Source organism: Delphinapterus leucas, chromosome 11 (genome assembly GCF_059928025.1).
Source record: "Delphinapterus leucas isolate spDelLeu-1000000601 "Yukka" chromosome 11, BTC_Dleu_Yukka2, whole genome shotgun sequence".
NCBI classification, from domain to species: Eukaryota; Metazoa; Chordata; class Mammalia; order Artiodactyla; family Monodontidae; genus Delphinapterus; species Delphinapterus leucas.
This window is the reverse complement of record NC_143139.1, coordinates 68,505,957-68,521,540: the sequence shown is the minus strand read 5'-3', so window position 1 is coordinate 68,521,540 and position 15,584 is coordinate 68,505,957. Positions and strand designations below refer to the sequence as shown.

General features: G+C 33.4%; 1 protein-coding gene across 1 annotated transcript in view; it reads right to left on the bottom strand.

The window, feature by feature from the left end:
- Positions 1 to 15,584, bottom strand: part of LRRIQ1 (leucine rich repeats and IQ motif containing 1) — a 196,710-nt gene that overhangs the window by 62,016 nt on the left and 119,110 nt on the right. The window contains exon 22 of the mRNA XM_022552414.3: positions 13,921 to 14,022. Coding sequence (XP_022408122.2) covers positions 13,921 to 14,022 — 102 coding nt within the window. The remainder of the gene's footprint in view (positions 1 to 13,920; positions 14,023 to 15,584) is intronic.

The window sequence follows — 15,584 nt, the reverse complement described above, 5'->3', positions numbered from 1 at the left end:
ATTAAGAGGTTAACATGGATTACTGTAATGAATGTAGTTTGAGTAGAATGATGAGAATGTGACTAGAATGTACACTCTGCATAACTTTATGAAAGGGCTGTACGTGAGATTGTAAATTTCAGTTTATTAGTTTGTCTCCCACTAGGCTGAGCTTCTAAAGCAGGAACTGATTTTTACTTGTGCTTCCAGTCTCAAGTACAATAGAAAGCAGGAGCTTAAAAATGTTTTTTTGAAAGAATAAAAAATGTGGAATGGGGGCTTCCCTGATGGCGCAGTGGTTGAGAGTCCGCCTGCCGATGCAGGGGACATGGGTTTGTGCCCCGGTCCGGGAAGATCCCACATGCCGCGGAGCGGCTGGGCCCGTGAGCCATGGCCGCTGAGCCTGCGCGTCCGGAGCCTGTGCTCCGCAACGGGAGAGGCCACAACACTGAGAGGCCTGCGTACCGCAAAAAAAAATAAAAATAAAAATCTGGAATGAACAGAAGATGAGAAATGAAGATACTGATTAGACTGCCTAAGAAGGCTGATAAGGAAGAAAGAGAGATGGATGGGGTAGTCGAAAAGGAGGTAGCAACACATTTTCAATGGTAAAGATGCAGCTTATTCATATGTTGATTTTAAGAAGTAAGTGGATATAATAGAGACAGAAATTTAAGAAACAAGACAGGAGCTAACTAAACATGAGAACATCACGGGATCAGGCAGAATAACATCCATAGCAAGGATGAAAAGTTTAGCCTTCGATTTAAAGAGAGAAAGTAAAATTTGGAATATTAATGGGAATAAAAATAATGATTGCTGCTACATGCTGAACATTGGGCTAAGCAATGGTTTGGCTACTCACAACTACTCTATGGGATAGTATTATTCTTCTTATTCAATAGGTGAGAAGCAACTTAAATACATTCATACCTTGTGATTGCTATTTCTCTGCTTTTCCCCTTACATCTCCATGTCTACTGTGTTCACCCTGGTGCAAGCTACCATCTCCATGCTGGCCTACTGCAATGACCTTCTAACTGGTCTTATCATGTTCACTCTTGTTTCTTTTCTATCTTCTCTCCACACCACATGTTCCGTAATCATTACACAAAGAACACATCTGACCATTTCATCTTTTGCTTACAATGACTATTGCTCTTGGAATACAGAAAGCCAAATCCTCAATATGGACTAACATGGACAAACTAAAATTTCTCTGTCCCCTGCCAACTTCTCCAGCTTCATCTCACTCCTTGACCTCTGGCCAAACCAGCCTTCTTTCAGTTCCTTTAATGGCCCAGTCTACCCCTGTCTTCAAAGTCTTTCATTAGGCCCACACTTTGGCCTGGAACACTCTTTATCCACAACTTCTCCCTTTGTCTAGTTACTCCTACCCAATCTTCAAATTCATCCCAAGTGTCACTTCTTCCCTCATCCCTCTGGCTTAAATTCATAATAATTCCCCTTATGTTTCCTCAGTAGAACTTTACTCAGTTGTATCATTATGCACTTATATGAGTATTAATAAATGTCAGTCACCCTCTTCCCTGCCCCTGTCAGATAGTGAACCCCATTACTCATGGTCTGTGTTTATTTCATTCACCACTGAATCCTCATCTTCTTGTATAATGCCAATCTCATGGTGGATATTCAATAAAGATGTGTCAATAGATTAAACAGGAAAGACAAGGAATTAAGTCTGAATTTCCATGTTCTAAAGGCTAGCCCATTCTAGTATCTTCCAAACATTTTTATTTAATTTATCCAGTGATTTTATGTGGTATGTATTATTTGCTCCAATTAATTAATGAGAAAATTAAGTATAGAAAGGTTAAATACCTTCACCAAAATTACATAGGTTTGGGCTGGGATCCAAACTCAGTCCTAATTCCAAGCTAGTTTTGTCTTTCTGCTGGGGTGGAGATAGCAAAAATAGAAGGAACAGGGGAATGTTAAGACTCAACAAAATTAAAAAAAAATAAATTCCTAGGTAAGTGATTTGATGCACAGCTTAAAAAAGAAAAAAAAAGTATAAATGTTATTGTTACCATGTCTATAAACATAATAAACTCACCAGAATTTAAAATCATTGTTAGACCTCCTGGACTAAGTCAATGTTTGTTTAGATCTACCCACATATTCGTCCTTCTTTGCTCTTCATTACTTTTTTTTAAATTTGTGAATTTATTATTAAATGCTTTTAGAAACATCTCTGATATCCCAATTTCCAAGATTTCTTTCCCTATTATAGGTGGGACATTTTCAATTCAAAAAATATTTTATTGGAATATAGTTGATTTACAATGTTGTGTTAGTTTCAGGTGTACAGCAAAGTGAATCCATTATACATATACATACATCCACTCTTTTTTAGATTCTTTTCCCTTATAGGCCATTACAGAGTATTGAATAGAGTTCCCTGTGTTATACAGCAGGTTCTTATTAGTTATCTATTTTATATATAGTAGTGTGTATATGTCAATCCCAAACTCCCAACATATCCTTCCCCTACCTTATCACCTGGTAACCATAGCCGTTACTCTGTTTTGTAAATTAAACAGAGTTTAATTTACAAACTACCGCTGTTTTGTAAATTTAAAAAAAGGGTAAAAATGACCTGCATTACTTTCTATGTCTCTAAGAGTTCATCTGAAACCCTTTTCCTTTTACATGAGGAATAACATCCTTTAGTATTTATTTTAGACTTGGTCTATTGGTGAAAAATTCTGCTTTGCTTGTTTAAAAATGTCACTGTTTTACCTTAATATGTTTTCATTTATTAACTTTTATTAAAAAACAGGACCTTCAATGGGTGATTTCAAAAACACTTAATTTAGTCATTTAAAAAAATTAAATTTCATCAATGTTATATATGTACGTGGCTTTAAGAACGGAAAATAATAATCCCCAGATCCACCCCTTTCCATTCTCAATTTATACTCTAAAGGCAACTACATTCAGCCATATTAGTCTTTTCTTCCACTGCTAGTCTGTGTATATCTTGATGTTTTCATTTTTGAAAATTTTTTATATTACTTATTGACCTCACAAAATAAAAGATAAAGATTTAGCCCTTTTACAACACCTCTACCATAAACACATATACCTCATCTTCCCATTTCTTAGACAAATCATAATATTTGGTTATATCACCACTTAGTGTTTACCTATTTATGACAATGTAAATATCATTTATAGCTGAGCCACATAGGGTACTGTAAATACCCTATATGAGCCATAAGGGAAGGGTTATTAACTTGTTCTATGGTTTTCCTCTAGTTGCAGGGAGGTGTGAGGATTTAATCCTCAGGTCAAGAAATTGTTAGAATTTAATCTCTACTGAATTCAAGATCAGTGAGAATTCAGCTGTACCAGATCAAGCCCTTTTACATCATTGTTGAGATTGTTTATTGAGCTATAAGTAACCAATATCGATAAAATGCAACTGAACCAGAGAATGGAAGCTAGTTATATATCCCCAAGTGGACTCGGTTACTAGCTGGTCATATACCGGAGACGACTACATGACTAATTAATTATAAAAGCTGTTGGGATCACCAGAGCTGATGGCTTCCTTTAACTGAGATTATCTACACACTCATAGCCTCGACTTGACTCTGATGCCCACACATTTCCTAAGTGCAGAATGACTAGGACACCAGGTCCTGTGCCTAGGTGTCACAATGTCCTCACTATACTAAGCATGCTTTGTAGTCTCCTCTCCTTTGTCCTTCCTTAAAGCTAAGTAAATTTAGTGTTGCGTGAAGCCTACCATGTTTCATGAATTTAAGTGTTGATTTGAATTCAAAACACACAGCTTCTAACAGAAAAAAGAAAAGCAAAGCAGTTACAGATTACATGTCCTTTCTTGTATAACTTTTGTTCCTAACATTTAGTTATTTAATATTTTACATTTAGTTTTCTATGTACTATCATTAGTGTCCAAATTCTTTGTTAGATTGGTATATCTACTATATATTCATGAATTAGCCTTGTACACACATATCAATAGGTCACCCCAACACTCTCTTCCTGAGGAGTATATCTCCTATCAAATATGTTTGAGCACATCAGACAATTTTCTTTTCCTCAGAGAGATTGCTCATGATGTTTTCAGTCACCATAGAGTATTTATTCTCAAAACCTGTGTGAGCTGTCATCCTGGGATCTCTCTTCACCATCATTGTAAAGATTCCTTTGTCTGTTTCTTTTGCTAGACCTCATATATTGTTTTTCATGATTTAACTCTTCATTTTTGTGGAGTGGTTCCTCCAGTAGCTTCCTGAGCAAGGTTGCAAGGGAGATAAATTAAGATGATATTTTTTATATTTTTAAATTTTATTAATAGTTTGCCTGTTTATAGAAGGCTAGGTTGAAAATAACTTTTCCTAAGAATGTTGAATATACTGTTCCATCATCTTCTAGGTTCTAAGATTAATGTTAGGAAGTCCAGTGCCTTTTAGATAACTGATCCATTACATGTGATCTGTTTGTCTTTCTGGAGGACTTCTAACCTCTTTCCTTTGTCCCTGGTTTTATGACATTTTCTAAGATGTGCTACAAAGGCTTTATATTCATTCATTTTCCTAACATGGGCCCTTTTGATCTGGGAACTGGAAATTCCCTTAGTTTCGGGAATTTTTTAGAATGATTTCTCTGACAATTTCCTTCAATATATTTGTTGTTGTGTTCTCTCTTTCTGGAACTTCTATTAGTTATCAAGGTTGGACCTCCTGGACTGAGCCTCTTTTCTTTATGTTCTCTCTCATGTTTCTTATCACTTTGTATTTTGCTCCAGTTTCTGGGAAATTTCTTTAACGCTATCTTCTAACTTTATCTTCTGCCAATTTTTCATTTCTGATATCATTTTTTATTTACAATGAGATAGTTTTAGTTCTCTGAGCTCTCTCTTTCTTATTATAGCATCTTATTCTTGTTTCATGGTTGCAATTTTTTCTTATGTCTATGAAAATATTCATGGTATTTTTGAAGATTTTTTTCACCTGAAGTTGACTATCTATGTTTGTTACTTTTTCTCTATGTTTCTTAAAAGTTTCTTTCAGATGTTTAAGAATCGTCATTTGTGTGCTTATATTTAGAGAGGGAGTCTATAAAATTGATAAGAAACTGTACAAGTGACACCTATCATCTTAGGGTGACCTACCTGAGTCCTATATTGGAAACACTTGATGTCAATATTTAGATGTTTCCTCTTGGACTGTTAAGAATCTCCAGAAAGACTCCTATAATCTCTTTCCTTAAAGTGAAAGGCATGGTGCTATGGAGTAAATGTCTGTGTTTCCCTAAAATTCCCATATTGAAATCTTAACTCCCAATGTGATGGTGTTTGAAGAGGGGGTCTTTGGGAGGTAATTAGGGTTAATTAGGTCATGAGAGTGGAGACCTAATGATGGAATTAGTGGCTCTATAAGATGAAGAAGAGAGATATCTCTCTCTCTCTCCACATGTGCTAAGGTAAGGTCACATGTGTACATAACAAGAAATAAGCCAGAAAGAAAGCTCACCCCAGGAACTGAATCAGTTGACATCTTGATCTTAAACTTCCCAGACTCCAGAGCTGTGAGATGTAAACTTCTGTTTTTTAAGCCACCCAGTCTATGGTATTTTGTTATGGCCACTTGAGCAGGCTAAAAAACATGATTATCAGCCTTCTGGTAGCTAAGCAGGGTAAGGGGTTGTGGCCTTGGCATTTAACATGAATACCTACACTTACTCTTCTTAGTTTTAGCAAGGTGCCAAGGTTTTTCCTGAATCCAGAGACTCTGTTTTATCCTATACAAAGAATTAAGTTCAAGAATTTTTCAAGAGTATCCTGGACCTATTTATTTTATTACCCTTTTCACCCCACTTCCAGAAGGCCTAATACCATCAATTCCTGAAACTTTTGGTTTGAGATAGTTCTCATATTTCATTGTTCGTTTAAGCTTTTGCTTTCTATTTACTCATATATTTATTTTCTAGTCTAAAAAAACTATAATGCCGTTGCCCCTTCCTTATATTCTCATGTTTGTTAGTATGTGTCTTTAAAATATCTCCCCTGAAGTTTTAGTGAGGGTTTTCAGATCCATCATCTTTACCTGGAAGACCTTAGATTATCACTTAATTTTCAAAACATCACAAGAAGTAAAGATTAGTGTTCGCAATTACAGATGAGAAAAAACAAACACAAGGAGCATACTGCTAATGAGTATTTATGCAAGATTCAAACTGAAGTCTTCTCAGTCCAAATCCATTGTTACTTCATTACCTCATGTAGCCTTCTTTAGATAGAAAACTAATGTCCTTGATGATGAACTTTCTAAGATATTGTAGTAATTCTCCAACACCCTGATAGGATTATCAGCCATCCCAGAAATATAGGAAATGTCCTGGGTAGCAAGTGAATAGGCAGCTGAAAGGTGGACAGAAAGGTTACTTTCAGAGAGCAAGGGACAACACAGATAAATAAAGGGTGCTACAGGCTTCTCCCAGAGCCAATCTCTTTCCCCATTTTCTCTGTGAAGCTTTGGCTCCAGAATCCAGATGTCATCCTCCTTCCTCCTTGTAGCTGTACAGAGAAGCAGCAGGTAGACAGCTGGGTGGCATGAGTGTCTTGCTTTCATTTCTGAAGAGAAAGTTTTGTTGGGTATAGACTTTCATGGTGGAACTTATTTTCTTTTAGCACTTTGAAGATATCATTACCTTGTGTAATGGTCAGCTTGAGCTGCCATAACAAGATACCAAGGACTGAGTGCTTAAACAACAGAAATATATTTTCTCACAGTTCTGGAGTTTGGAAGCCTGAGATGAAGGTGCTGGCAAGTTTAGTTTTTCAGAGGCCTCTCTCCTTGGCTTGCAGATGGCCACCTTCTTACTGTGTCCATACATGACCTTTCCTCTGTGAATATGTATGTGTCTTTTCCTCTTCTAATAAAAATATCAGTTCTACTGGATTAGGGCCCCACTAATCTGACCTCATTTAAACTTAATTAACTCCTTAAAAGTCCTAGCTCCAAAAATAGTCAGATTGAGGTTTAGGGCTTCAACCTATGACTTTGGGGAGCAGCATGATATATAACAATTGTCTTCTGACTTTCATAATTTCTATTATAATTTCTATTAAGAAGCCAGCTTCATTATTATTGCTCCTTTGAAGATAATAAACTTTTTTCTCTGGCTCTTTAAAGAATTTTTCTCTTTGTCTTTGGTTTTTTAGTGCTTTTACTATGATGTGCTACAGTGTGGTTTTCCTTGTATATATTTCCTTTGTAGTTCATGGAATTTCTTGAATCCATAATTTGAGGTTTTACCTCACCTTAGTAAATTCTCAACTATTAACTCTTCAGACATTATTTCTACACCATTCCCTTTTACTTTTCCTTCTTGAACTGTAATTACATGTGTGTTAGACATTTCTTCTGTATCTCACATCTTCTCTTTTTTGTATTTTTCATTCTCTTTCATTTCATGCTTCAATTTGAATATTTCTTTCATAGCTATTGTCCTGTCCAGTAATTCTCTCTTCAGTTTTGATTAATCTGTGGTTACACCCATACACCGAGCTCTTTATTTCAGTTTTTGTGCTTTTAAGTTATAGACTTTCCATTCAGATATTTTTATAGGTTTAATATGTATACTGAAATTCTCAATCTCTTCTATATCCCTAAAGTTATTATGTATGTTTATTTTAAAGTCTCTATTATCTGAAATCTTGGCTCAATTTCTGTTGTCTATTGTTTCTCATGGTGTTCAGTGATGTCTCATCTCCTTCTATGCCTTTTTTTCTATTGTGTGCCAAAAATTATATAGGAAAAAATGTAGAGATAATTTGAAGCTTGAGACGATGTTATCTATTTTGGGACATAGTTTATGTTTGTTTCTGGCAAGAGGTTAGTAGAAAGTCTATTTCCAGTTCACGTAGACTGGTGACATTATCAAAAGCTTTGCTCAGCTTCTCAGCTCTTGGGATGTCCTTCTTGGCTTGTAATTCTTTACTTACTTGTTAGTTCTCCAATGACGTCAATTAGCTTTTTTAAAACTACATTTTCCAGCTTTTAAAGTTGTTCTCGGAAAGAAAGTTGGTTTTAATTAAACAGTCCTCTATTTCCAGAAGTGGAAACCCTCTTTTATTTTTAATAAAAAATAAACTAATAATATCTCACAGCCTACATATCATGGTTATTTCAAAGAACTCTAAAAGTTCTGAAATCCCTTTTCATTTTTATCCATATACACATCATATATATATGAGACATATACAGTCTATATGTCAATTATATATATTATATATTTGTATATGATGTATGTAAATAATATATACACAAGACATATATGTAAATACAAATATATACTTTGGAATAGAATATATACATATTATTATGACTGAATTTGGGTGGAAATTAGAAAATACAAACTATTTACTACTGATGTGGATAAGGAAGAGTTTAATCAGCTTCTCTCTGGCCCTGGATTGCCATTCCCCAAATCTCACTTATCCATAGACAAATACTTTTTTAAAAACTGCAGTTTGTTTTATGCTTCACTAGACTGAATTCCCTAATCAGATTTTTTTTTGTTTTTCTGTAGAAAGTTGAAATGATTCCAGACTTTTATACTACTAAATGGTATGATAGTGCCTAAAATGTATTTAGGGAGTTTTGATTATAAGCATGTCTCTTCTTAAAAGAATACCTTCAGGTAGTCTTTGGTCACCTGCATTAACCTTGTGGCATTTATTTTACCAGCTCTTAATACCTAATTGTGTTGGCACTATTAGCAAGTACTCTATATAGCTATGGAAATACAAGACCTACTATAAAACCACATACAGAATGTGACTCTGTGCTCTAAGCTGGCATTAAAAGAAAGAAAGTGTGAGAAGTACATGCTTTTAATCATACAGTAAAAAATACCACAAAAGAATATGGTTTGATTAGAAATGCTCTGAAGTAAAAATTATAGAAAAAGAAGTCTTTTTTTTTTTTTTTTTTGTGGTACGCGGGCCTCTCACTGTTGTGGCCTCTGCCGTTGCGGAGCACAGGCTCTGGATGCACAGGCTCAGCAGCCATGGCTCACAGGCCTAGCTGCTCCGCGGCATGTGGGATCTTCCCGGACCGGGGCACGAACCCGTGTCCCCTACATTGGCAGGGGGACTCTCAACCACTGCGCCACCAGGGAAGCCCGGAAATTGAAGTCTTTTAATGACTTCAATACTCAAAAATTTAATACAAAAATATTTGAACATCTATGATATATGGTATGTGTGAATCTTCAGTTTTATAAGAAGAGAAATAGAAGCATGTTAGTGATGACAGCACCAAACTGGGAATTAAGAAAATCTGACTTTAAAGTGAAGTAAAATTGTCCCAGGGATTAGAGGAGCTAAGACTGAACCTACCTCTCTGTGAAGGTTGATGGGCCAGATCCAATTTTTTTCTTGGCTTGTCTAGCTTCCTTCCTTGGCCAAAACCAGAAGTCCAAATTTGGCATTGGGCTTTAGGAGTAGGAAATTTAAGTTTCAGCAGAATAGGGCAGGGAAGTCATTTAATTTATGTATAAATAAAAAGAGGAATAAATAAAACAAAAATATAGTGTTTACTTTTGGGCTGGGTGGAGAGGTTCTCATCTATCTGAAAATTAAAATAGTTAATTGAAAATATGGTAACTCCTAGAGTTTAAAAGATTTGGTACTTAATAATGTTAGGTAATCATAATAAAATTAGAATAGATAGCATCTAAATACAGGTCACAAAACAGATATTTATCACCATGTTGGCACTAAACTGTTTCTTAATTTATATTAATGCAAGTATAAGAAAGAAATAAAAAAACAAAAATATTAGTTTCCCAGAGTTTTGCCTAATATAATAGTCTTTTTATTTTTTCTTAAATATTTTGATTATAAGTTTGTATATATTTCAGGGTTACCCAAGAACCTTTGCTCTTCAATGTCTATATTTTGTTTTATTTTTGTTAGCTTTGTTTTGATAAAGAAATTATCCCCATTTCCCTTCAGCCACTTACTCTCTGTATGACCTTGGGCAAGTCACTTATCAAACTCTCAAAACCAGTTTTCTCTGGAAAATATTGACAGTTATAATACATTCTTAAGAGTTTCTGAGAAGACTGAACCAGAAAATTTAAATAAAACTCTTAGCACAGTACCTAGCAAGAAATACAATAAATACTACCAATTGCAAACAAGACAAACAACAACAAAAACCCACCACACCTATACTGTAAAAATGACTGTTGCCAAAGATTACAAGTTTTGAGCACTTACTATGTATTTATACTGTGTGCTTCAAGCATTTCACAAGTAGGATCTCATGTAATCCCCAACAAGTAGGTACTATTAATATCCAACTGTACAGGTGAAAAAATGCTAAACACGGAAGTTAAATAATGTCCCCAAGGTCACACAGCAAATAAAAGGTGGAATCAAGATTCAAACTGTGTTTGACTAACTCTAGAATCTACACTTAACATCCATTAAGCTATGCTTCTTCTTATATCAGTGATAGCCATAGAAGAGTGACGTAAGGGCTCCAAATTGAACATTTGAAACAAAAAAAGGAAACTTGATGGAAAATATTTAAGGTAATAATTTAAAAATGTTTTACATTCTAAGGCGAGATCAGATATTGAAACTTAAGTAGAAATCATTGCTGATACAGAATAAACCAAGACAAGTACTGGACATTAAATAAATATAAATAAATAAGCAAATAAATCAAGTAAACCAGTGTTGAATCTGTAAAGTGCTCAGACTCTTAAATTGCATATCATAGGAAAAACAAACTGATATCTGACACGTGGCACATGTATGAGGTTACCCTGAGAACAGGTGTGGTCAAAGATTCTTCAGCCTTAGGTCTGAGTTAAGGGTCTAAAGGGTCTTAAGGGTTAAGGGCAGCTAGATAAAAATTGCCAGCAAGTCATGAATATAGCAAAATATAAAGATATTTTGTAAAACATGGTCTGTTAAAAGGGTATAATTTACCTATGTCATTTAATATAATTTGACATTTCATATTAAATATTCCCCATATTTAAGCATATTTTGAAATTTCATATTAAATATTCCCCATATTTAAGCATATTTTAAATCCCAGACCAATAGAGTATATCTACCATCCTCTCTGTCCTGCTAGTGACATCCAGATAAAGACAAAAAAAAAAAAAAATCAAAGCATTTTAGTACAATTTATAAGAGGAATCATGAAAATCTCACACAGGCAACATTGCAATGTGAAGTATTTTTAAATTTTTTTTTTTAAATCAAAGTTATTATACAATATATGTGCAGTATAGAAAAAATATTCAAATAATACTATCATCTAATTCCAACAAAACCACGAAAATTATTACCGTGCCAGCATACAAATATGTTGAGATACTGTTCCACATAGAGTCATTCAATCTAAACCTACAGTAAAATTTAATTCTGATCTCCCTCACTTTTGGGGGTAAGATACCCAATTATTAATTTTATTTGAATTTTTTAAGGGAAAGCAAAGTTTTTCCAATGTTTTAAAATTAGATTGTGGTGATTTTAATTAGATTGAAATTATATTAGATTTAGGTTGTATAACTGTAAATATATTGAAATTTATCAAATCATACTCAGAAGAGGTGCATTTTATACTATATAAATTGTATCTCAAAACACCTGGTTTAAAAATGCGCCCTCCACTGGGAAGCTGTGGTTAGTCAGGTTGCTAACTTGGAAGCTGACTGTCCTCTGTGGCCAGTCAGAAAATAAAGAGTATGAGTCTAGGAGGTGGATGAAGCCAGAGCAGCAGTTAAAGATACATGGGGTTCAACGTGGCCAACAATAATCAAATAATCTTTGACTTACTCTTTTCCCCTTAAAAAAGGGGGCAGAAATAAACATATTAATTAGGGAAAATAATGTTCTTCTATAAACAATCATTTTTGCCAAGCCCATTCCTTCAAAAAAAACCCCCAAAAAAGCCTTAAAATAACTATTAGTCATGAGAATATACGGTACATACATAAAGACCATTCAGTGAAATTAATGACATGCCAAATGTACTTGAGGTTTAAAAATAAAAAAGTAAACTAAACACATTTCATATGGAGGAAAGAAAACAAAAATGCACATTGTATCATAAAGCATATACAGAAATGTTCCACTTTATTTCTATCACTATTTGAACTTATCCTGGCATATTTTATTTTAGTATACAAATCAATAGAAATACTGTATACATATATACTATTCTTGATGGTAACGTATCTTCACCTTTCATAGGATAAGAGAAAATGTAACAGAATAGGTTGGGATAGATTTCTTCTTCCTGATTCTAAAGTACATGCTAATTTAAAGGGCAAAAATGCCACAATTATCTTTCTTCCTAGGCATATCCTTTCTAAAGTAACAGTGCTATACTACTTAAGAGGTAATATCTGTGGAGTTGTTATTGATTTTAGCAGAATTTCTACTCTTCCTTTCAAAAACAGTGAAATGGTGAAGTTAAGACTGTTACAAAGAAATGAGCCCTGATTAAAACTGAAGCCTTATTTTACACTGAAAGTATTTTTTAATTCTATTAAAATACTAATCCATAAACATTTTTAGCAATAATTTTGATTTTTTACACCTTCATTGGTCATCACATTTTTAATGTTTTACTATGGAGAATTTTAAATATTAAAAAAAATTGGATGGTAAAACAAACCTCCTTATACCATCATCTACTGATCTAACAATTTCAATAATTTGCCAGACTTGCTTTTCCTATCTTTCTATGCATATTTTTATTACTATATACTTAAAGAAAATTCTAGACCCAATGTCTTCCATCCCTACATACTTAGTAGGTATCTCTAAATAAATATAAAATTGGTAGCTATCAAATTTTTCTTTAATTGAAACCTTACTGAATAGAAATTTAAATGAAAATGTATCTATTTCAGTCATGCTATAATGATGCATAACTTTTAAGATTTATTTAAAATGTACAAAAGACAAAGTATTAAACTTTCTGGGGCTTCCCTGGTGGCGCAGTGGTTGAGAGTCCGCCTGCCGCTGATGCAGGGGACACGGGTTTGTACCCCGGTCCGGGAAGATCCCACATGCTGTGGAGCGGCTGGGCCCGTGAGCCATGGCCGCTGAGCCTGCGCGTCCGGAGCCTGTGCTCCGCAACAGGAGAGGCCACAACAGTGAGAGGCCCGCGTACCGCAAAAAAAAAAAAAAAAAAAATTCTGAATAGTTCACTTCCATTCAAAATATTTGACTCCATTTTTTCTATTAGAAATTACAATCCAAAACTATAGGCAAAATTATGACCATTTTAATATTAAAGATAAAGCAATAGCAAACTTGTTTTAAGTCATATTTGCTGCTCTATTACATTTAAATATTCCTGATTAATAATATGAGTCCATAATTTTTCTGAATCCTGAAATAAGGAATACAATCTGCCACTTAGATATGCAGATCCTTTACCCAAGAAGTGAGTTGGACAAGCTTCAAATATAGTAAAATATTTAAAATTCCAGAGTTAAATTCATAATGTTTAATGCGATTTGTATATATTGGCAGTAAATATATTAGAATGTCATTTCAACATGTACTCACTTCCATTGATATAGGGTGACATTATTTGTCAGTGTAAAATTTAAATATAATTAGCAACACTGATGATACAGCATTATAAGACTTTCACATAAAAATACAAAGAATTTAAATTTATATAAGCATTTATGCAAATACTAAACCACTATGCTAATGAATCAAGACACCAAATTAGTATTTTAGCTCCAAGAGCCATATTTTGACTTTTACTTAATTATATTTTATACATAATTTTTTATATATGTATTTTAGGGCTAATGAGGACTTTTAAAATTTGCTTTAAATACAATTTTCCATCTTTTTTACTTTTCTATATATCTGTGATTAAATCATACCTTCAAAGTAGCCATCTCTTTGTGGCTGTGCTTTCTTTGGTGATTTTGTATCAGATACTTTATTTTCATTGTTTTTGAATAACGCTAGGCACACAGTGGGATCTAGACAAAATGAGAAAAATAAGACAAAAGCTCAGCTCTGGTTTTTTCCTTCTCTGAAATCGCTATACATTTTTTTATAATAATATTAAAAATAATAGCCATTCTATAAAATTCTGTGAAATTGATTATGATGTTATTTTAAAAAGCTTTATAATATGAAAAAGTAACCAACATTTATATATTCTTGGTAATCTGATTAAGCATAGCCAATACTTTATATACAGGGCAGAAATACTAATAATTAGAAAAAATTTACATTTAAATTTTCCAGTTATGGCATCATCTTTTTACTTACAGAGTTGTTTTACTGTTTATTATTTTAGCTCCTTTGTTAAATTCCTGACATTTCTGCTGGAATAAGGTAAAGTTTTCATAAATACATGTAGATAAAATCTATTGTTACAGGAAAAACCATATACTCTACTTTTTAAATTTTCTAAACTCTAAGGAGCTAAGATATAGGAGATGGAAGCAAGACAAGTAATGAGATAAGAAACAGATAAAATATAATTCTCAATAGTTTTAAAGATAAATGAATGATTTTTTGTTTGCCTTGCTGTATATTTTACATAATGAAGATAAATTCGAAGTATTTTTTATAGCCAGAGAATTTTGAATTTATTAATTTTACAAAATAAATAGAATAACTGTAAATGTAGGGCCCTATAATTTTTTATTGATAATAAATGGTTCTATGGAATATGAAATTAGGGAGTTAGTGTAGTTGAATTAAGACAAAAGGTTTTTGCTTGTTGAAGAACTGTAAGAAAAGAAAATAGTGAAATAAGTAACAGGGAGTAGAATAAGGAGTGGAAAGTTCTGCATTTAAAGTAGGTTAATATATCTACTGACATTGTACGACATTGTGTGTCAATGATACCTCAATAAAAAAATTAATGAAGTAGGTTAACATAAAACCACAATTCAGGGCAGCATACATTTTATTAATATCTTACATCATTTTGCAAAAAGAGACTTTAAGAATCTTCGATTACTATCTAGTGCAATAGAAGTGAATACGCTAAATGAAAAAATAAGATTTAAAATATCATAAAACCCAAGTTACATATTTTAATTAAATGCTAAAGTAGCACGTTTTTTAGAACGTGAATTGCAGAAGAGTATCTGCAGAGTTATTTCTCAAGCATGAGCATAGTGAAGATTTCCATTAGTCTTCCAGTAATAACTTACCCTTGCTAAGCATGATTTATTTACATGTTTCAGAGAGATTATATATTTCAGATTAGGAAAGATATTGGTCAATATTTGGATATGTCTCATAATTATAAGTGACCTAAGGTATTATAAGAGTTGGGTGCTTCTATATGAATTCAATATGAATTTTCAATAAGAATAATAAAAAAACCTCTGTCTATATATTTAATTGAATAAGTATTATATATCACTTAAGTCATTTACAAAAAAAAAAACAAAAAACGACATGTTAAAAAGAGCATTAGTCAGTCAGGGAAGGCAGATTATCATGGGTTTACATACTCTATGATACCTTATTATATATAACCTGCTGATCTTTCTACACATTCTCCTGAACTTCTTGCCTT